This window comes from Bombina bombina, chromosome 11, assembly GCF_027579735.1.
Source record: "Bombina bombina isolate aBomBom1 chromosome 11, aBomBom1.pri, whole genome shotgun sequence".
NCBI lineage: Eukaryota > Metazoa > Chordata > Amphibia > Anura > Bombinatoridae > Bombina > Bombina bombina.
The window spans coordinates 9,147,352-9,173,072 of NC_069509.1; the positions used below are offsets into that span (position 1 = coordinate 9,147,352).

General features: G+C 39.0%; 2 protein-coding genes across 2 annotated transcripts in view; both read left to right on the forward strand.

Annotated features, from left to right (window-relative positions):
* LOC128642047 (hornerin-like) overlaps positions 1 to 6,696 on the forward strand; it is a 172,197-nt gene extending 165,501 nt beyond the window's left edge. Inside the window, exons 38-41 of the mRNA XM_053694696.1 lie at positions 4,677 to 4,706; positions 4,974 to 5,057; positions 5,871 to 5,915; positions 6,549 to 6,696. Of these exons, the coding sequence (XP_053550671.1) occupies positions 4,677 to 4,706; positions 4,974 to 5,057; positions 5,871 to 5,915; positions 6,549 to 6,568 (179 nt within the window). The 3' untranslated portion in view covers positions 6,569 to 6,696. The remainder of the gene's footprint in view (positions 1 to 4,676; positions 4,707 to 4,973; positions 5,058 to 5,870; positions 5,916 to 6,548) is intronic.
* An 18,004-nt stretch (positions 6,697 to 24,700) lies between these two features.
* LOC128641579 (cytochrome c oxidase subunit 6A, mitochondrial-like) overlaps positions 24,701 to 25,721 on the forward strand; it is a 63,428-nt gene continuing 62,407 nt past the window's right edge. The window contains exon 1 of the mRNA XM_053694117.1: positions 24,701 to 24,875. Coding sequence (XP_053550092.1) covers positions 24,788 to 24,875 — 88 coding nt within the window. The 5' untranslated portion in view covers positions 24,701 to 24,787. The remainder of the gene's footprint in view (positions 24,876 to 25,721) is intronic.

The following is a 25,721-nucleotide window of genomic DNA, read 5'->3' on the forward strand; positions in this document are numbered from 1 at the left end:
TGATAAGGATATGTACATCACACTAACATCACTTATACATGATAAGGATATGTACATCACACTAACATCACTTATACATGATAAGGATATGTACATCACACTAACATCACTTATACATGATAAGGATATGTACATCACACTAACATCACTTATACATGATAATGATATGTACATCACACTAACATCACTTATACATGATAAGGATATGTACATCACACTAACATCACTTATACATGATAATGATATGTACATCACACTAACATCACTTATACATGATAAGGATATGTACATCACACTAACATCACTTATACATGATAAGGATATGTACATCACACTAACATCACTTATACATGATAAGGATATGTACATCACACTAACATCACTTATACATGATAAGGATATGTACATCACACTAACATCACTTATACATGATAAGGATATGTACATCACACTAACATCACTTATACATGATAATGATATGTACATCACACTAACATCACTTATACATGATAAGGATATGTACATCACACTAACATCACTTATACATGATAAGTATATGTACATCACACTAACATCACTTATACATGATAATGATATGTACATCACACTAACATCACTTATACATGATAATGATATGTACATCACACTAACATCACTATACATAAGGATATGTACATCACACTAACATCACTTATACATGATAAGGATATGTACTCACACTAACATCACTTATACATGATAAGGATATGTACATCACACTAACATCACTTATACATGATAAGGATATGTACATCACACTAACATCACTTATACATGATAAGGATATGTACACTCACACTAACATCACTTATACATGATAAGGATATGTTACATCACACTAACATCACTTATACATGATAAGGATATGTACATCACACTAACATCACTTATACATGATAAGGATATGTACATCACACTAACATCACTTATACATGATAAGGATATGTACATCACACTAACATCACTTATACATGATAAGGATATGTACATCACACTAACATCACTTATACATGATAATGATATGTACATCACACTAACATCACTTATACATGATAAGGATATGTACATCACACTAACATCACTATACATGATAATGATATGTACATCACACTAACATCACTTATACATAAGGATATGTACATCACACTAACATCACTTATACATGATAAGGATATGTACATCACACTAACATCACTTATACATGATAAGGATATGTACATCACACTAACATCACTTATACATGATAAGGATATGTACATCACACTAACATCACTTATACATAAGGATATGTACATCACACTAACATCACTATACATGATAAGGATATGTACATCACACTAACATCACTTATACATGATAAGGATATGTACATCACACTAACATCACTTATACATATAAGGATATGTACAAATCACACTAACATCACTCCTATACATGATAATGATTCTGTACATCACACTACATCACTCTATAATACAGGATAATGATACCTTCACATACACTAACAATCACTACTACATGGATAATTGATATGTACATTCACACCCTAACATTCACTTATCATATATGATAAGGATATGTACACTTCACACTAACATCACTTATACATGATAAGGATATGTACATCACACTAACATCACTTATACATGATAAGGATATGTACATCACACCTAACATCACTTATACATGATAAGGATATGTACATCACACTAACATCACTTATACATGATAAGGATATGTACATCACACTAACATCACTTATACATGATAGGATATGTACATCACACTAACATCACTATACATGATAAGGATATGTACATCACACTAACATCACTTATACATGATAAGGATATGTACATCACACTAACCATCACTTATACATGATAATGATATGTACATCACACTAACATCACTTATACATGATAAGGATATGTACATCACACTAACATCACTTATACATGATAATGATATGTACATCACACTAACATCACTTATACATGATAAGGATATGTACATCACACTAACATCACTTATACATGATAAGGATATGTACATCACACTAACATCACTATACATGATAAGGATATGTACATCACACTAACATCACTTATACATAAGGATATGTACATCACACTAACATCACTTATACATGATAAGGATATGTACATCACACTAACATCACTTATACATGATAAGGATATGTACATCACACTAACATCACTTATACATGATAAGGATATGTACATCACACTAACATCACTTATACATGATAAGGATATGTACATCACACTAACATCACTTATACATGATAAGGATATGTACATCACACTAACATCACTTATACATGATAAGGATATGTACATCACACTAACATCACTTATACATGATAAGGATATGTACATCACACTAACATCACTTATACATGATAAGGATATGTACATCACACTAACATCACTTATACGATAAGGATTATGTACATCACACTAACATCACTTATACATGAATGATATGTACATCACACTAACATCACTTATACATGATAATGGATATGTACATCACACTAACATCACTTATACATGATAAGTATAGTGTACTTCACACTAACATCACTTATACATGATCAAGGATATGTACATCACACTAACATCACTTATACATGATAAGGATATGTACATCACACGTAGACATCACTTAGTACTGAGTAATGATATGTACATCACACTAACATCACTTATACATGATAATGGATATGTATCATCACATCTAACATCAGCTTATACATTAAATGATATGTACATCACACTAACATCACTTATACATGATAATGAAATGTACATCACACTAACATCACTTATTACAAAAGGTATATGTACTATCAGCACTACATCACTTATACATAAGGTATAGTGTACATCACACACTAACATCACTTATACATGATAAGGATATGTACTTCACACTACACATCACTTATACATAAGGATATGTACATCACACTAACATCACTTATACATGTATAATGATATGTACATCACACTAACATCACTTATACATGATAATGATATGTACAGTCACACTAACATCACTTATACATGATAATGATATGTACATCACACTAACATCACTATACATGATAAGGATATGTACATCACACTAACATCACTTATACATGATAATGATATGTACATCACACTAACATCACTATACATGATAATGATATGTACATCACACTAACATCACTTATACATGATAATGATATGTACATCACACTAACATCACTTATACATGATAAGGATATGTACATCACACTAACATCACTTATACATGATAAGGATATGTACATCACACTAACATCACTTATACATGATAATGATATGTACATCACACTAACATCACTTATACATGATAATGATATGTACATCACACTAACATCACTTATACATGATAAGGATATGTACATCACACTAACATCACTATACATGATAATGATATGTACATCACACTAACATCACTTATACATGATAAGGATATGTACATCACACTAACATCACTTATACATAAGGATATGTACATCACACTAACATCACTTATACATGATAAGGATATGTACATCACACTAACATCACTTATACATGATAAGGATATGTACATCACACTAACATCACTTATACATGATAAGGATATGTACATCACACTAACATCACTTATACATGATAAGGATATGTACATCACACTAACATCACTTATACATGATAAGGATATGTACATCACACTAACATCACTTATACATGATAAGGATATGTACATCACACTAACATCACTTATACATGATAATGATATGTAAATCACACTAACATCACTATACATGATAAGGATATGTACATCACACTAACATCACTTATACATGATAAGGATATGTACATCACACTAACATCACTTATACATGATAAGGATATGTACATCACACTAACATCACTTATACATGATAAGGATATGTACATCACACTAACATCACTTATACATGATAAGGATATGTACATCACACTAACATCACTTATACATGATAAGGATATGTACATCACACTAACATCACAATACATGATAAGGATATGTACATCACACTAACATCACTTACACATGATAAGGATATGTACATCACACTAACATCACTTATACGTGATAAGGATATGTACATCACACTAACATCACTCATACATAAGGATATGTACATCACACTAACATCACTTATACATGATAATGATATGTACATCACACTAACATCACTTATACATAATAAGGATATGTACATCACACTAACATCACTTATACATGATAAGGATATGTACATCACACTAACATCACTTATACATAATAAGGATATGTACATCACACTAACATCACTTATACATGATAATGATATGTACATCACACTAACATCACTATACATGATAAGGATATGTACATCACACTAACATCACTTACACATGATAAGGATATGTACATCACACTAACATCACTTATACGTGATAAGGATATGTACATCACACTAACATCACTCATACATAAGGATATGTAAGTCATGCCCTCCCCATACATTCTTTTGTTTATTTCTCATTTTACCATTCTCTGCTTCACAGAAGAACTCAACCCATCTACTCCAGTAGAAGGTAAGTAACTATTTCAGTATGGAAGAGAACATGTTTCCTACTGAACATTTTAATGTCTCTAAATGTCTTCCTTACTAGCATGCATGTGCAAAAGGCAACTAACATGTTATCCCACTTCTGACACCAGTGTATGTCACTCAAATCAGAAATCCCAAACTGACTCCATCAACCCTGAACCCCACCACCCTGTGTTCCCTCAGTGTTGTGTGTACCGATATATACATCTATATAAATGAACATGTATATACATTTTCTTGACTCCTTCAGGAACTGAGAGTATCACAGAGGCGGGTACTCTTCCCACAATCACGCCTTCTACGCCCAGCTCCTTGAAACAGAAACCCTACAAAGGTACAGGCAGGTCCAACTGAATCTGTTAGTGGAGACCATGGGTTGTACAAAAAAATATTTATTTAAGGGTATAAATACTATAGGTATATGCCTTCTGTTCTCTTTCAAGGTTTAACACTATGCCCCTCACCTGGTATATTATCAGCTCTCTCTCGCCTGGCATCTACACCGCTCCCTCATGCCTGGTGCTTACACCGCTTCCTCTTGCCTGCCGCTTACACCGCTCCCTCTCCCCTTGCACTTACACAGCTCCCACCCACCTAGCGCTTACACAGCTCCCTCTCTCCAAACGCTTACACCGCTCCCTCTCCCCTTGCGCTTACACAGCTCCCCCCCACCTAGCGCTTACACAGCTCCCTCTCTCCTAGCGCTTACACAGCTCCCTCTCTCCTAGCGCTTACACTGCTCCCTCTCACCTGCCGCTTACACCGCTCCCTCTCTTCTAGCGCTTATACGGCTCCCTCTCACCTGCCGCTTACACGGCTCCCTCTCACCTGCTGCTTACACCGCTCCCTCTCACCTGCCGCTTACACCGCTCCCTCTCTCCTAGCGCTTACACCGCTCCCTCTCACCTGCTGCTTACACCGCTCCCTCTCGCCTTGCACTTACACCGCTCCCACCCACCTAGCGCTTACACGGCTCTCTCTCTTCAAACGCTTACACCGCTCCCTCTCATCTGGTGCTTACACCGCTCCCTCTCACCTGGTGCTTACACCGCTCCCTCTTACTTGGCACGTACACTGCTTCCTCTGACCTAGCAATTCCTTGCTGCCTTGATTTCCTCTGCTCAAAATGCCTTTGTTTGAATTTTAGGGGGTTACCAGCAACTGGGAGCTGAGCAAAGCCCCTGGAATTATGGTAAATATATTTATAATATAGATACAGTGTGGGTCACAAGGGCTGGCAGCAGCTGAGGATTTGTGCATTTGTAATCTAGATGGTAGATAGAGAACAAATATGTATAATGCTTTTCAGAGCCTTTCTAATTGCACTGTATTATAAAAAACAATAATGAGTCTGGAAAAAAGACGATCTGAGGGTAACAAGAACATATAGAGTTCTTAATGGTGATTTAGGTAGTGGGGTCCAGTAATGGGGAGATGATAGGAATAGGGAGAGATAGGTGCTTATGGAGAAGACATGAAGCTCCGGAACAGGTCATGAGGGGGCAGGAGGAGAAGAGATGTCCTTGTGAGCTGGCAGGACACACACAGAGCACAGATATCTTGTGTACATTAGTCCTCAAGGTCCTATATATAACTCCAGAACCATTAGCATTGGGATGAATGGGCAGTATGGAGACGAGAAATCATAGGGCATGATGGGAGTTGGTGGTGTGTGAGAACAGAGAGTGAATGACTGGTATCTTACAATGAGATGAAAGGGGCCCACTGCAAGGAGGAGCAGGACAAGGTACCAGAAGGAGGTAGCACCTCAGGGAGGTACACGGAGGGCAAGCAAAGCTGTCTCACATCTTTTTCTTCTCCGTAGGTTGCGCTGGGAAATGCTGAACTTGGACCTGTTGCAGATTGTGTGGGATTGTAGATGGTGCCAAAGATGTACAGACTGTGGGGATTGGGGTGGTGGGTTTGTAAAGAATTATTCAGTACAAATAAAACAAAAGTCTAAAATATGAAAACTGATTTTTGTAATGCTCTTCTGTGTTTAGGTAAGTGTGCATGTGTATCTAAGTATGTGTGTGCATGTGTATCTAGGTATGTGTGTGCATGTGTATCTAAGTATGTGTGTTCATGTGTATCTAGGTATGTGTGTGCATGTGTATCTAGGTATGTGTGTGCATGTGTATCTAGGTATGTGTGTGCATGTGTATCTAAGTATGTGTGTTCATGTGTATCTAGGTATGTGTGTGCATGCGTATCTAGGTATGTGTGTGCATGTGTATCTAGGTATGTGTGTGCATGTGTATCTAGGTATGTGTGTGCATGTGTATCTAGGTATGTGTGTGCATGTGTATCTAGGTATGTGTGTGCATGTGTATCTAGGTATGTGTGTGCATGTGTATCTAAGTATGCACTACTATATACACCAGTCTAACTGCTGACCCTTAGCAAGTGAGGATAAATACAAATAAAATTATGGAAAATAATTAACATCTAAGCAAATAAATGAGTCAGTTAAGTTCCTTTGACTTATTTTGTCTAAAATGTCCCTTTAAAGATTTAATCTATTTGTTGTGGAAGGTGGGAATAGGCCCAGCCCTTTGGGACAATGTTGTCAGGCTTCAAATTGTCTTTAAAATTCTTATTTTTCTGGTACCCACCCTGTGCTGGTCCTCTGGCTGGAATAAATCAAACATGACTGACACTAAAGGTAAAATTCCCTAAACCTTGCACCAACTTAACCAGGTTTACCAGCTCCTTTTACTATGTGCAACTGATTCATTAAATTCCAGCATCTACAACTGTGGATTAACAAATCTCTCCATTTAGTGAATTATCCGCTGAGAGTAACAAATCTCTCCATTTAGTGAATTATCCGCTGAGAGTAACAAATCTCTCCATTTAGTGAATTATCCGCTGAGAGTAACAAATCTCTCCATTTAGTGAATTATCCGCTGAGAGCAACAAATCTCTCCATTTAGTGAATTAGCCGCTGAGAGTAACAAATCTCTCCATTTAGTGAATTATCCGCTGAGAGTAACAAATCTCTCCATTTAGTGAATTATCCACTGAGAGTAACAAATCTCTCCATTTAGTGAATTATCCGCTGAGAGTAACAAATCTCTCCATTTAGTGAATTATCCGCTGAGAGTAACAAATCTCTCCATTTAGTGAATTATCCGCTGAGAGTAACAAATCTCTCCATTTAGTGAATTATCCGCTGAGAGTAACAAATCTCTCCATTTAGTGAATTATCCGCTGAGAGCAACAAATCTCTCCATTTAGTGAATTATCCGCTGAGAGTAACAAATCTCTCCATTTAGTGAATTATCCGCTGAGAGTAACGAATCTCTCCATTTAGTGAATTATCCGCTGAGAGCAACAAATCTCTCCATTTAGTGAATTATCCGCTGAGAGTAACAAATCTCTCCATTTAGTGAATTATCCGCTGAGAGTAACAAATCTCTCCATTTAGTGAATTATCCGCTGAGAGTAACAAATCTCTCCATTTAGTGAATTATCCGCTGAGAGCAACAAATCTCTCCATTTAGTGAATTATCCGCTGAGAGTAACAAATCTCTCCATTTAGTGAATTAGCCGCTGAGAGTAACAAATCTCTCCATTTAGTGAATTATCCGCTGAGAGTAACAAATCTCTCCATTTAGTGAATTATCCACTAAGAGTAACAAATCTCTCCATTTAGTGAATTATCCGCTGAGAGTAACAAATCTCTCCATTTAGTGAATTATCCGCTGAGAGTAACAAATCTCTCCATTTAGTGAATTATCCGCTGAGAGCAACAAATCTCTCCATTTAGTGAATTATCCGCTGAGAGTAACAAATCTCTCCATTTAGTGAATTATCCGCTGAGAGCAACAAATCTCTCCATTTAGTGAATTATCCGCTGAGAGTAACAAATCTCTCCATTTAGTGAATTATCCACTGAGAGTAACAAATCTCTCCATTTAGTGAATTATCCGCTGAGAGTAACAAATCTCTCCATTTAGTGAATTATCCGCTGAGAGTAACAAATCTCTCCATTTAGTGAATTATCCGCTGAGAGTAACAAATCTCTCCATTTAGGGAATTATCCGCTGAGAGTAACAAATCTCTCCATTTAGTGAATTATCCGCTGAGACCAACAAATCTCTCCATTTAGTGAATTATCCGCTGAGGTAACAAATCTCTCCATTTAGTGAATTATCCGCTAGGAGCAAGAAATCTCTCCATTTAGTGAATTATCCGCTGAGAGTAACAAATCTCTCCATTTAGTGAATTATCCGCTGAGAGTAACAAATCTCTCTATTTAGTGAATTATCTGCTGAGAGTAACAAATCTCTCTATTTAGTGAATTATCCGCTGAGAGTAACAAATCTCTCCATTTAGTGAATTATCCGCTGAGAGTAACAAATCTCTCCATTTAGTGAATTATCTGCTGAGAGTAACAAATCTCTCCATTTAGTGAATTATCCGCTGAGAGTAACAAATCTCTCCATTTAGTGAATTATCTGCTGAGAGTAACAAATCTCTCCATTTAGTGAATTATCCGCTGAGAGCAACAAATCTCTCCATTTAGTGAATTATCCGCTGAGAGTAACAAATTTCTCCATTTAGTGAATTATCCGCTGAGAGTAACAAATCTCTCCATTTAGTGAATTATCCGCTGAGAGTAACAAATCTCTCCATTTAGTGAATTATCCGCTGAGAGTAACAAATCTCTCCATTTAGTGAATTATCTGCTGAGAGTAACAAATCTCTCCATTTAGTGAATTATCCGCTGAGAGTAACAAATCTCTCCATTTAGTGAATTATCCACTAAGAGTAACAAATCTCTCCATTTAGTGAATTATCCGCTGAGAGTAACAAATCTCTCCATTTAGTGAATTATCCGCTGAGAGTAACAAATCTCTCCATTTAGTGAATTATCCGCTGAGAACAACAAATCTCTCCATTTAGTGAATTATCCGCTGAGAGTAACAAATCTCTCCATTTAGTGAATTATCCGCTGAGAGCAACAAATCTCTCCATTTAGTGAATTATCCGCTGAGAGTAACAAATCTCTCCATTTAGTGAATTATCCACTGAGAGTAACAAATCTCTCCATTTAGTGAATTATCCGCTGAGAGTAACAAATCTCTCCATTTAGTGAATTATCCGCTGAGAGTAACAAATCTCTCCATTTAGTGAATTATCCGCTGAGAGTAACAAATCTCTCCATTTAGGGAATTATCCGCTGAGAGTAACAAATCTCTCCATTTAGTGAATTATCCGCTGAGACCAACAAATCTCTCCATTTAGTGAATTATCCGCTGAGGTAACAAATCTCTCCATTTAGTGAATTATCCGCTAGGAGCAAGAAATCTCTCCATTTAGTGAATTATCCGCTGAGAGTAACAAATCTCTCCATTTAGTGAATTATCCGCTGAGAGTAACAAATCTCTCTATTTAGTGAATTATCTGCTGAGAGTAACAAATCTCTCTATTTAGTGAATTATCCGCTGAGAGTAACAAATCTCTCCATTTAGTGAATTATCCGCTGAGAGTAACAAATCTCTCCATTTAGTGAATTATCTGCTGAGAGTAACAAATCTCTCCATTTAGTGAATTATCCGCTGAGAGTAACAAATCTCTCCATTTAGTGAATTATCTGCTGAGAGTAACAAATCTCTCCATTTAGTGAATTATCCGCTGAGAGCAACAAATCTCTCCATTTAGTGAATTATCCGCTGAGAGTAACAAATTTCTCCATTTAGTGAATTATCCGCTGAGAGTAACAAATCTCTCCATTTAGTGAATTATCCGCTGAGAGTAACAAATCTCTCCATTTAGTGAATTATCCGCTGAGAGTAACAAATCTCTCCATTTAGTGAATTATCTGCTGAGAGTAACAAATCTCTCCATTTAGTGAATTATCTGCTGAGACCAACAAATCTCTCCATTTAGTGAATTATCCGCTGAGGTAACAAATCTCTCCATTTAGTGAATTATCCGCTAGGAGCAACAAATCTCTCCATTTAGTGAATTATCCGCTGAGAGTAACAAATCTCTCCATTTAGTGAATTATCCGCTGAGACCAACAAATCTCTCCATTTAGTGAATTATCCGCTGAGGTAACAAATCTCTCTATTTAGTGAATTATCTGCTGAGAGTAACAAATCTCTATATTTAGTGAATTATCCACTGAGAGTAACAAATCTCTCTATTTAGTGAATTATCTGCTGAGAGTAACAAAACTCTCTATTTAGTGAATTATCTGCTGAGAGTAACAAATCTCTCCATTTAGTGAATTATCCGCTGAGAGTAACAAATCTCTCCATTTAGTGAATTATCGGCCGAGAGCAACAAATCTCTCCATTTAGTGAATTATCCGCTGAGAGTAACAAATCTCTCCATTTAGTGAATTATCTGCTGAGAGTAACAAATCTCTCCATTTAGTGAATTATCCTCTGAGAGTAACAAATCTCTCCATTTAGTGAATTATCGGCCGAGAGCAACAAATCTCTCCATTTAGTGAATTATCCGCTGAGAGTAACAAATCTCTCCCTTTAGTGAAATATCCGCTGAGAGTAAAAAATCTCTCCATTTAGTGAATTATCCTCTGAGAGCAACAAATCTCTCCATTTAGTGAATTATCCGCTGAGAGTAACAAATCTCTCCATTTAGTGAATTATCCGCTGAGAGTAACAAATCTCTCCATTTAGTGAATTATCTGATGAGAGTAACAAATCTCTCCATTTAGTGAATTATCCGCTGAGAGTAACAAATCTCTCCATTTAGTAAATTATCCGCTGACAGTAACAAATCTCTCCATTTAGTGAATTATCCGCTGAGAGCAAAAAATCTCTCCATTTAGTGAATTATCCACTGAGAATAACAAATCTCTCCATTTAGTGAATTAGCCGCTGAGGTAACAAATCTCTCCATTTAGTGAATTATCCGCTGAGAGCAAAAAATCTCTCCATTTAGTGAATTATCCGCTGAGAGTAACAAATCTCTCCATTTAGTGAATTATCCGCTGAGAGTAACAAATCTCTCCATTTAGTGAATTATCCGCTGAGAGCAACAAATCTCTCCATTTAGTGAATTAGCCGCTGAGAGCAACAAATCTCTCCATTTAGTGAATTATCCGCTGAGAGTAACAAATCTCTCCATTTAGTGAATTATCCGCTGAGAGTAACAAATCTCTCCATTTAGTGAATTAGCCGCTGAGAGTAACAAATCTCTCCATTTAGTGAATTATCCGCTGAGAGCAAAAAATCTCTCCATTTAGTGAATTAGCCGCTGAGAGTAACAAATCTCTCCATTTAGTGAATTATCCGCTGAGAGCAAAAAATCTCTCCATTTAGTGAATTATCCGCTGAGAGTAACAAATCTCTCCATTTAGTGAATTATCCGCTGAGAGCAACAAATCTCTCCATTTAGTGAATTAGCCGCTGAGAGCAACAAATCTCTCCATTTAGTGAATTATCCGCTGAGAGTAACAAATCTCTCCATTTAGTGAATTATCCGCTGAGAGTAACAAATCTCTCCATTTAGTGAATTATCCGCTGAGAGTAACAAATCTCTCCATTTAGTGAATTATCCGCTGAGACCGACAAATCTCTCCATTTAGTGAATTATCCGCTGAGAGTAACAAATCTCTCCATTTAGTGAATTAGCCGCTGAGAGTAACAAATCTCTCCATTTAGTGAATTATCCGCTGAGAGTAACAAATCTCTCCATTTAGTGAATTATCCGCTGAGAGTAACAAATCTCTCCATTTAGTGAATTATCTGCTGAGAGTAACAAATCTCTCCATTTAGTGAATTATCTGCTGAGACCAACAAATCTCTCCATTTAGTGAATTATCCGCTGAGAGTAACAAATCTCTGCATTTAGTGAATTATCCGCTGAGAGTAACAAATCTCTCCATTTAGTGAATTAGCCGCTGAGAGCAACAAATCTCTCCATTTAGTGAATTAGCCGCTGAGAGCAACAAATCTCTCCATTTAGTGAATTATCCGCTGAGAGTAACAAATCTCTCCATTTAGTGAATTATCCGCTGAGAGTAACAAATCTCTCCATTTAGGGAATTATCCGCTGAGAGTAACAAATCTCTGCATTTAGTGAATTATCCGCTGAGGTAACAAATCTCTCCATTTAGTGAATTATCTGCTGAGAGCAACAAATCTCTCCATTTAGTGAATTATCCGCTGAGAGTAACAAATCTCTCCATTTAGTGAATTATCCGCTGAGAGCAACAAATCTCTCCATTTAGTGAATTATCCGCTGAGAGTAACAAATCTCTCCATTTAGTGAATTATCTGCTGAGAGCAACAAATCTCTCCATTTAGTGAATTATCCGCTGAGAGTAACAAATCTCTCCATTTAGGGAATTATCCGCTGAGAGTAACAAATCTCTCCATTTAGTGAATTATCCGCTGAGAGTAACAAATCTCTGCATTTAGTGAATTATCCGCTGAGGTAACAAATCTCTCCATTTAGTGAATTATCTGCTGAGAGCAACAAATCTCTCCATTTAGTGAATTATCCGCTGAGAGCAACAAATCTCTCCATTTAGTGAATTATCCGCTGAGAGTAACAAATCTCTCCATTTAGTGAATTATCCGCTGAGAGTAAAAAATCTCTCCATTTAGTGAATTATCCGCTGAGAGCAACAAATCTCTCCATTTAGTGAATTATCCGCTGAGGTAACAAATCTCTCCATTTAGTGAATTATCCGCTGAGAGTAACAAATCTCTCCATATAGTGAATTATCCGCTGAGAGTAACAAATCTCTCCATTTAGTAAATTATCCGCTGAGAGTAACAAATCTCTCCATTTAGTGAATTATCCGCTGAGAGTAACAAATCTCTCCATTTAGTGAATTATCTGATGAGAGTAACAAATCTCTCCATTTAGTGAATTATCCGCTGACAGTAACAAATCTCTCCATTTAGTGAATTATCCGCTGAGAGCAAAAAATCTCTCCATTTAGTGAATTATCCACTGAGAGTAACAAATCTCTCCATTTAGTGAATTAGCCGCTGAGAGTAACAAATCTCTCCATTTAGTGAATTATCCGCTGAGAGCAAAAAATCTCTCCATTTAGTGAATTATCCGCTGAGAGTAACAAATCTCTCCATTTAGTGAATTATCCGCTGAGAGTAACAAATCTCTCCATTTAGTGAATTATCCGCTGAGAGCAACAAATCTCTCCATTTAGTGAATTAGCCGCTGAGAGCAACAAATCTCTCCATTTAGTGAATTATCCGCTGAGAGTAACAAATCTCTCCATTTAGTGAATTATCCGCTGAGAGTAACAAATCTCTCCATTTAGTGAATTAGCCGCTGAGAGTAACAAATCTCTCCATTTAGTGAATTATCCACTGAGAGCAAAAAAATCTCTCCATTTAGTGAATTAGCCGCTGAGAGTAACAAATCTCTCCATTTAGTGAATTATCCGCTGAGAGCAAAAAATCTCTCCATTTAGTGAATTATCCGCTGAGAGTAACAAATCTCTCCATTTAGTGAATTATCCGCTGAGAGCAACAAATCTCTCCATTTAGTGAATTAGCCGCTGAGAGCAACAAATCTCTCCATTTAGTGAATTATCCGCTGAGAGTAACAAATCTCTCCATTTAGTGAATTATCCGCTGAGAGTAACAAATCTCTCCATTTAGTGAATTATCCGCTGAGAGTAACAAATCTCTCCATTTAGTGAATTATCCGCTGAGACCGACAAATCTCTCCATTTAGTGAATTATCCGCTGAGAGTAACAAATCTCTCCATTTAGTGAATTAGCCGCTGAGAGTAACAAATCTCTCCATTTAGTGAATTATCCGCTGAGAGTAACAAATCTCTCCATTTAGTGAATTATCCGCTGAGAGTAACAAATCTCTCCATTTAGTGAATTATCTGCTGAGAGTAACAAATCTCTCCATTTAGTGAATTATCTGCTGAGACCAACAAATCTCTCCATTTAGTGAATTATCCGCTGAGAGTAACAAATCTCTGCATTTAGTGAATTATCCGCTGAGAGTAACAAATCTCTCCATTTAGTGAATTAGCCGCTGAGAGCAACAAATCTCTCCATTTAGTGAATTAGCCGCTGAGAGCAACAAATCTCTCCATTTAGTGAATTATCCGCTGAGAGTAACAAATCTCTCCATTTAGTGAATTATCCGCTGAGAGTAACAAATCTCTCCATTTAGGGAATTATCCGCTGAGAGTAACAAATCTCTGCATTTAGTGAATTATCCGCTGAGGTAACAAATCTCTCCATTTAGTGAATTATCTGCTGAGAGCAACAAATCTCTCCATTTAGTGAATTATCCGCTGAGAGTAACAAATCTCTCCATTTAGTGAATTATCCGCTGAGAGCAACAAATCTCTCCATTTAGTGAATTATCCGCTGAGAGTAACAAATCTCTCCATTTAGTGAATTATCTGCTGAGAGCAACAAATCTCTCCATTTAGTGAATTATCCGCTGAGAGTAACAAATCTCTCCATTTAGGGAATTATCCGCTGAGAGTAACAAATCTCTCCATTTAGTGAATTATCCGCTGAGAGTAACAAATCTCTGCATTTAGTGAATTATCCGCTGAGGTAACAAATCTCTCCATTTAGTGAATTATCTGCTGAGAGCAACAAATCTCTCCATTTAGTGAATTATCCGCTGAGAGCAACAAATCTCTCCATTTGGTGAATTATCCGCTGAGAGTAACAAATCTCTCCATTTAGTGAATTATCCGCTGAGAGTAAAAAATCTCTCCATTTAGTGAATTATCCGCTGAGAGCAACAAATCTCTCCATTTAGTGAATTATCCGCTGAGGTAACAAATCTCTCCATTTAGTGAATTATCCGCTGAGAGTAACAAATCTCTCCATATAGTGAATTATCCGCTGAGAGTAACAAATCTCTCCATTTAGTGAATTATCCGCTGAGAGTAACAAATCTCTGCATTTAGTGAATTATCCGCTGAGAGTAACAAATCTCTCCATTTAGTGAATTATCCGCTGAGAGTAACATAGGGACTTGTGAGGCAAAAGCTTATTTCAATTACAGACTCTGAGGAGAAAAGGGAAATGCGTGAAGTCTAAGAGCACTGAGCTAACCAGATACAAACAGATGAGATGAAGGCACCGTTAGTAAAGCAATGGGGGATTATTAGACTAGAGTCAGAAGTTGGTAGTCACAACAATAATTAAGGACATATTTGGGCTTTAGTTGTGGTGTAGATCTATGAATGAGAGGGGGACGGTTACGTTGTGGACAATATGATTCAGTGGTTGTTTTTGCTAACACACCATAGTTTTAATATGCTACAGAAAGAAAAAACTAATCTGAACTGTGGGGGCTCATAGAGAAAAATAATAGAACATAGACTGTCATCTGAACCTGCCAGTGACTATGTCACCATCGTCTAGGGTTGCCAGCTGTGTGCCACAAAATACCAACTTATAGGTGACTGTGTACGGCTGCTAGGTGGGGTCACATAATGAGGGGAACTGAACCTTAAGCACTATTCTTGATCCCATTATGTATATTGTTCACAACTGAGCAGTCATTGTACCCCCTTGGGTCTTGGAAGTGCACTGTAGTGGTTTGACCCCCTTGACTGCTAGGAGCACACACATACAACAATAATTTAACACCTGTGATTTCCCATGGTCAGACCCTTCAAATCCTGCACCCAGAAAATCATCAGGCTTCTAGTAACTTTCCTCACTTTGATCTATGAGTAAGAATTCTGTGCAGCTCAAAACAAGTAAGATGTTTGTTACACAACTCCTGTGTCTGTTTTAATATGCATCAATAAAATTTGGACTTTTATAAGAGCTTTTGAAGAGTGCAGCTATTTTCTGTGTACATTGTGATTTGCAGTTTGATTTCACCGCTCTTGGCTTGCAACCTAGTAACTACAAGCTGACAGTATAGTCTGATTTCTGTGATCTGTTGACGGCTTTCCTGTGTGACGTATAACCTTCCTCATTGCCTGGAATAAGGCTTCTCATCTTGGGTATCTGCATGAACCCCATATCTAGTGGTCTTCTGCACTGTTACAGGATAAAGAGAAGTATCTCACCTCACCCAGATGTCCTCTCTGGGACATTAGATGTCTAAGGCAATTTGTCTAACCATACCCATCATGTGGCCCTGTTTACAATGGCAAGTAACGTACACAATACTGAATAAAATATATATTTCCAGTACTATTATCATTAGGGGATGGGCATTTATTTTATGATGAGCTGTTCTCTGTTTTGTTACTATCACAATTGGGTAAGTAATATACCCAATTACCTGCAGTTAGGAAGACTTATAATAAAGTCTCATAAATACTCTACTAGACCGAAGTATCTCCAGAGTTCCTAATTCTTAGTTCACCATCTCAATATGCTGCAATGACTGGGGTCCCGGAATATTTATAGAGAGTTACTACTATAATATTATACATTTTATTTCTCAGAGCTGTAGTATTATTATGTATTACTGCAGTGTTATTAAACCGCACCAGAGTATTAGAGAATTATTGTACAGCTGATCTGGGGAAATGATGTCACATAGTGTGTCACACTGTCACATAGTGTGATGTTACTGAGCAATAATGTGATCTGGGGAAGAGATGTCACATAGTGTGTCACACTGTCACATAGTGTAATGTTACTGAGCAATAATGTGATCTGGGGAAGAGATGTCACATAGTGTGTCACACTGTCACATAGTGTGATGTTACTGAGCAATAATGTGATCTGGGGAAGAGATGTCACATAGTGTGTCACACTGTCACATAGTGTGATGTTAATGAGCCATAATGTGATCTGGGGAAGAGATGTCACATAGTGTGTCACAGTGTCACATAGTGTGATGATAATGAGCCATAATGTGATCTGGGGAAGAGATGTCACATAGTGTGTCACACTGTTACATAGTGTGATGTTAATGAGCCATAATGTGATCTGGGGAAGAGATGTCACATAGTGTGTCACAGTGTCACATAGTGTGATGATAATGAGCCATAATGTGATCTGGGGAAGAGATGTCACATAGTGTGTCACACTGTCACATAGTGTGATGTTAATGAGCCATAATGTGATCTGGGGAAGAGATGTCACATAGTGTGTCACAGTGTCACATAGTGTGATATTAGTGAGCAATAATGTGATCTGGGAAGAGATGTCACATAGTGTGTCACACTGTCACATAGTGTGATGTTACTGAGCAATAATGTGATCTGGGGAAGAGATGTCACATAGTGTGTCACACTGTCACATAGTGTGATGTTACTGAGCCATAATGTGATCTGGGGAAGAGATGTCACACAGTGTGTCACACTGTCACATAGTGTGATGTTACTGAGCAATAATGTGATCTGGGGAAGAGATGTCACATAGTGTGTCACACTGTCACATAGTGTGATGTTACCAAGCCATGGTCTGGGGAAGAGATGTCACACAGTGTGTCACACTGTCACATAGTGTGATGTTACCAAGCCATGGTCTGGGGAAGAGATGTCAGTGTGTCACACTGTAACATAGTGTGATGTTACTGAGCCATAATGTGATCTGGGGAAGAGATGTCACATAGTGTGTCACAGTGTCACATAGTGTGATGTTACTGAGCAATAATGTGATCTGGGGAAGAGATGTCAGTGTGTCACACTGTCACATAGTGTGATGTTACTGAGCAATAATGTGATCTGGGGAAGAGATGTCACATAGTGTGTCACACTGTCACATAGTGTGATGTTAATGAGCAATAATGTGATCTGGGGAAGAGATGTCATATAGTGTGTCACACTGTCACATAGTGTGATGTTACTGAGCAATAATGTGATCTGGGGAAGAGATGTCACATAGTGTGTCACATAGTGTGATGTTACTGAGCAATAATGTGATCTGGGGAAGAGATGTCACACAGTGTGTCACACTGTCACATAGTGTGATGTTACTGAGCAATAATGTGATCTGGGGAAGAGATGTCACATAGTGTGTCACACTGTCACATAGTGTAATGTTACTGAGCAATAATGTGATCTGGGGAAGAGATGTCACATAGTGTGTCACACTGTCACATAGTGTGATGTTACTGAGCAATAATGTGATCTGGGGAAGAGATGTCACATAGTGTGTCACACTGTCACATAGTGTGATGTTACTGAGCAATAATGTGATCTGGGGAAGAGATGTCACACAGTGTGTCACACTGTCACATAGTGTGATGTTACCAAGCCATGGTCTGGGGAAGAGATGTCACACAGTGTGTCACACTGTCACATAGTGTGATGTTACCAAGCCATGGTCTGGGGAGGAGATGTCAGTGTGTCACACTGTCACATAGTGTGATGTTATTGAGCCATAATGTGATCTGGGGAAGAGATGTCACATAGTGTGTCACAGTGTCACATAGTGTGATGTTACTGAGCAATAATGTGATCTGGGGAAGAGATGTCAGTGTGTCACACTGTCACATAGTGTGATGTTACTGAGCAATAATGTGATCTGGGGAAGAGATGTCACATAGTGTGTCACACTGTCACATAGTGTGATGTTAATGAGCAATAATGTGATCTGGGGAAGAGATGTCACATAGTGTGTCACACTGTCACATAGTGTGATGTTACTGAGCAATAATGTGATCTGGGGAAGAGATGTCACATAGTGTGTCACATTGTGTGATGTTACTGAGCAATAATGTGATCTGGGGAAGAGATGTCACATAGTGTGTCACACTGTCACATAGTGTGATGTTACTGAGCAATAATGTGATCTGGGGAAGAGATGTCACATAGTGTGTCACACTGTCACATAGTGTAATGTTAATAAGCAATAATGTGATCTGGGGAAGAGATGTCACATAGTGTGTCACAGTGTCACATAGTGTAATGTTACTGAGCAATAATATGATCTGGGGAAGAGATGTCGCATAGTGTGTCACACTGTCACATAGTGTGATGTTACTGAGCAATAATGTGATCTGGGGAAGAGATGTCACATAGTGTGTCACACTGTCACATAGTGTGATGTTACTGAGCAATAATGTGGTCTGGGGAAGAGATGTCACATAGTGTGTCACACTGTCACATAGTGTGATGTTACTGAGCCATAATGTGATCTGGGGAAGAGATGTCACATAGTGTGTCACACTGTCACATAGTGTGATGTTACTGAGCCATAATGTGATCTGGGGAAGAGATGTCACATAGTGTGTCACACTGTCACATAGTGTGATGTTACTGAGCCATAATGTGATCTGGGGAAGAGATGTCACATAGTGTGTCACACTGTCACATAGTGTGATGTTACTGAGCAATAATGTGATCTGGGAAGAGATGTCACATAGTGTGTCACACTGTCACATAGTGTGATGTTACTGAGCAATAATGTGATCTGGGGAAGAGATGTCACATAGTGTGTCACACTGTCACATAGTGTGAGGTTACTGAGCAATAATGTGATCTGGGGAAGAGATGTCACATAGTGTGTCACACTGTCACATAGTGTAATGTTAATAAGAAATAATGTGATCTGGGGAAGAGATGTCACATAGTGTGTCACAGTGTCACATAGTGTAATGTTACTGAGCAATAATGTGATCTGGGGAAGAGATGTCACATAGTGTGTCACACTGTCACATAGTGTGATGTTACTGAGCAATAATGTGATCTGGGGAAGAGATGTCACATAGTGTGTCACACTGTCACATAGTGTGATGTTACTGAGCAATAATGTGGTCTGGGGAAGAGATGTCACATAGTGTGTCACACTGTCACATAGTGCGATGTTACTGAGCCATAATGTGATCTGGGGAAGAGATGTCACATAGTGTGTCACACTGTCACATAGTGTGATGTTACTGAGCCATAATGTGATCTGGGGAAGAGATGTCACATAGTGTGTCACACTGTCACATAGTGTGATGTTACTGAGCCATAATGTGATCTGGGGAAGAGATGTCACATAGTGTGTCACACTGTTACATAGTGTGATGTTACTGAGCAATAATGTGATCTGGGGAAGAGATGTCATATAGTGTGTCACAGTGTCACAGAGTGTGATGTTACTGAGCAATAATGTGATCTAGGGAAGAGATGTCACATAGTGTGTCACACTGTCACATAGTGTGATGTTACTGAGCAATAATGTGTTCTGGGGAAGAGATGTCACATAGTGTGTCACACTGTCACATAGTGTGATGTTACTGAGCAATAATGTGATCTGGGGAAGAGATGTCACATAGAGTGTCACACTGTCACATAGTGTGATGATACTGAGCAATAATGTGATCTGCGGAAGAGATGTCACATAGTGTGTCACAGTGTCACATAGTGTGATGATACTGAGCAATAATGTGATCTGGGGAAGAGATGTCACATAGTGTGTCACACTGTCACATAGTGTGATGTTACTGAGCAATAATGTGATCTGGTGAAATGATGTCACATAGTGTGTCACACTGTCACATAGTGTAATGTTACTGAGCAATAATGTGATCTGGGGAAGAGATGTCACATAGTGTGTCACAGTGTCACATAGTGTAATGTTACTGAGCAATAATGTGATCTGGGGAAGAGATGTCACATAGTGTGTCACACTGTCACATAGTGTGATGTTACTGAGCAATAATGTGATCTGGGGAAGAGATGTCACATAGAGTGTCACACTGTCACATAGTGTGATGATACTGAGCAATATTGTGATCTGCGGAAGAGATGTCACATAGTGTGTCACAGTGTCACATAGTGTGATGATACTGAGCAATAATGTGATCTGGGGAAGAGATGTCACATAGTGTGTCACACTGTCACATAGTGTAATGTTACTGAGCAATAATGTGATCTGGTGAAGAGATGTCACATAGTGTGTCACACTGTCACATAGTGTAATGTTACTGAGCAATAATGTGATCTGGGGAAGAGATGTCACATAGAGTGTCACACTGTCACATAGTGTGATGTTACTGAGCAATAATGTGATCTGGGGAAGAGATGTCACATAGTGTGTCACACTGTCACATAGTGTGATGTTACTGAGCAATAATGTGATCTGGGGAAGAGATGTCACATAGTGTGTCACACTGTCACAGAGTGTGATGTTACTGAGCAATAATGTGATCTGGGGAAGAGATGTCACATAGTGTGTCACACTGTCACAGAGTGTAATGTTACTGAGCAATAATGTGATCTGGGGAAGAGATGTCACATAGTGTGTCACACTGTCACATAGTGTGATGTTACTGAGCAATAATGTGATCTGGGGAAGAGATGTCACATAGTGTGTCACACTGTCACAGAGTGTGATGTTACTGAGCAATAATGTGATCTGGGGAAGAGATGTCACATAGTGTGTCACACTGTCACAGAGTGTAATGTTACTGAGCAATAATGTGATCTGGGGAAGAGATGTCACATAGTGTGTCACACTGTCACATAGTGTAATGTTACTGAGCAATAATGTGATCTGGGGAAGAGATGTCACATAGAGTGTCACACTGTCACATAGTGTGATGTTACTGAGCAATAATGTGATCTGGGGAAGAGATGTCACATAGTGTGTCACAGTGTCACATAGTGTGATGCTACTGAGCAATAATGTGATCTGGGGAAGAGATGTCACATAGTGTGTCACACTGTCACATAGTGTGATGTTACTGAGCAATAATGTGATCTGGGGAAGAGATGTCACATAGTGTGTCACACTGTCACATAGTGTGATGCTACTGAGCAATAATGTGATCTGGGGAAGAGATGTCACATAGTGTGTCACACTGTCACATAGTGTGATGTTACTGAGCAATAATGTGATCTGGGGAAGAGATGTCACATAGTGTGTCACACTGTCACAGAGTGTGATGTTACTGAGCAATAATGTGATCTGGGGAAGAGATGTCACATAGTGTGTCACACTGTCACATAGTGTGATGTTACTGAGCAATAATGTGATCTGGGGAAGAGATGTCACATAGTGTGTCACACTGTCACAGAGTGTGATGTTACTGAGCAATAATGTGATCTGGTGAAGAGATGTCACATAGTGTGTCACACTGTCACATAGTGTAATGTTACTGAGCAATAATGTGATCTGGTGAAGAGATGTCACATAGTGTGTCACAGTGTCACAGAGTGTGATGTTACTGAGCAATAATGTGATCTAGAAAAGAGATGTCACATAGTGTGTCACACTGTCACATAGTGTAATGTTACTGAGCAATAATGTGATCTGGGGAAGAGATGTCACATAGTGTGTCACACTGTCACATAGTGTGATGTTACTGAGCAATAATGTGATCTGGGGAAGAGATGTCACATAGTGTGTCACACTGTCACATAGTGTGATGTTACTGAGCAATAATGTGATCTGGGGAAGAGATGTCACATAGTGTGTCACACTGTCACATAGTGTGATGTTACTGAGCAATAATGTGATCTGGGGAAGAGATGTCACATAGTGTGTCACACTGTCACATAGTGTGATGTCACTGAGCAATAATGTGATCTGGGGAAGAGATGTCACATAGAGTGTCACACTGTCACATAGTGTGATGTTACTGAGCAATAGTGTGATCTGGTGAAGAGATGTCACATAGTGTGTCACAGTGTCACATAGTGTGATGTTACTGAGCAATAATGTGATCTGGGGAAGAGATGTCACATAGTGTGTCACACTGTCACATAGTGTGATGTAACTGAGCAATAATGTGATCTGGGGAAGAGATGTCACATAGAGTGTCACACTGTCACATAGTGTGATGGTACTGAGCAATAGTGTGATCTGGTGAAGAGATGTCACATAGTGTGTCACACTGTCACATAGTGTGATGTTACTGAGCAATAATGTGATCTGGGGAAGAGATGTCACATAGTGTGTCACAGTGTCACAAAGTGTGATGTTGCTGAGCAATAATGTGATCTGGGGAAGAGATGTCACATAGTGTGTCACACTGTTACATAGTGTGTCACACTGTCACATAGTGTGTCACACTGTCACATAGTGTGATGTTACTGAGCAATAATGTGATTTGGGGAAGAGATGTCACATAGTGTGTCACACTGTCACATAGTGTGATGTTACTGAGCAATAATGTGATCTGGGGAAGAGATGTCACATAGTGTGTCACACTGTCACATAGTGTAATGTTACTGAGCAATAATGTGATCTGGGGAAGAGATGTCACATAGTGTGTCACACTGTCACATAGTGTGATGTTACTGAGCAATAATGTGATCTGGGGAAGAGATGTCACACAGTGTGTCACACTGTCACATAGTGTAATGTTACTGAGCAATAATGTGATCTGGGGAAGAGATGTCACACAGTGTGTCACACTGTCACATAGTGTGATGTTACTGAGCAATAATGCGATCTGGGGAAGAGATGTCACACAGTGTGTCACACTGTCACATAGTGTAATGTTACTGAGCCATAATGTGGTCTGGGGAAGAGATGTCACATAGTGTGTCACACTGTCACATAGTGTGATGTTACTGAGCAATAATGTGATCTGGGGAAGAGATGTCACATAGTGTGTCACACTGTCACATAGTGTGATGTTACTGAGCAATAATGTGATCTGGGGAAGAGATGTCACACAGTGTGTCACACTGTCACATAGTGTGATGTTACTGAGCAATAATGTGATCTGGGGAAGAGATGTCACATAGTGTGTCACACTGTCACATAGTGTGATGTTACTGAGCAATAATGTGATCTGGGGAAGAGATGTCACATAGTGTGTCACACTGTCACATAGTGTGAGGTTACTGAGCACTAATGTGATCTAGAAAAGAGATGTCACATAGAGTGTCACAGTGTCACATAGTGTGATGTTACTGAGCAATAATGTGATCTGGGGAAGAGATGTCACATAGAGTGTCACAGTGTCACATTTGGCAGGGGTGTAATCACAGTTATGTGGGCACCATCCTTGTTGGATATTCATAGCTCAGACACTGGCGAACTACCAAACCTGCAACATGATCTGGCACTTGTCGCAGAATAAGCTCACCCCACTGGCTGGGTGGGATCATGTGATGAGCTGTGCTGGGCAGGACCAGGTGACCTTGCCAACGTCCCAGGACTAGAGTCCCCCATACAGATATAGAGCACAGCATCTGCATCAGGAGCCATGATGAACGCTTCAGGGGCCCGGATTTCTGCTCTGTTAATCAGACGACAGATGGGGAGTGGTGCCCATAAAGAAGGGTCAGGATCTGGTGAGTATCCCCATACTGGTGCCAACAATGGCCCCCATCTGACTTCAGCTGCCCATGTTCACACCTGGCCCCAGCTAAGACAAAGACTGATGTAAGAACACCAGAACTGCCCACGGGGCATGTGGGGCAAAGAACCTTCTCCCTCTCTCTCTTTAGTCTGTATATGCAGCACTGGGCACTAGCATCTGACACCTGTGTGGTACAGCAATGAATGGGGGTATAGCACACACCAGCACTACTAGTATCAGCATCAGGTGCGGCACCTGTGTGGTAAAGCAATGAAATGGTGGTATAGCACACACCAGCACCACTAGTATCAGCATCAGGTGCGGCACCTGTGTGGTAAAGCAATGAAATGGTGGTATAGCACACACCAGCACTACTAGTATCAGCATCAGGTGCGGCACCTGTGTGGTAAAGCAATGAAATGGGGGTATAGCACACACCAGCACTACTAGTATCAGCATCAGGTGCGGCACCTGTGTGGTAAAGCAATGAAATGGTGGTATAGCACACACCAGCACCACTAGTATCAGCATCAGGTGCGGCACCTGTGTGGTAAAGCAATGAAATGGGGGTATAGCACACACTAGCACCACTAGTATCAGCATCAGGTAGGGCACCTGTGTGGTAAAGCAATGAAATGGGGGTATAGCACACACCAGCACCACTAGTATCAGCATCAGGTGCGGCACCTGTGTGGTAAAGCAATGAAATAGGGGTATAGCACACACCAGCACCACTAGTATCAGCATCAGGTACTGCACCTGTGTGGTAAAGCAATGAAATAGGGGTATAGCACACACCAGCACCACTAGTATCAGCATCAGGTACTGCACCTGTGTG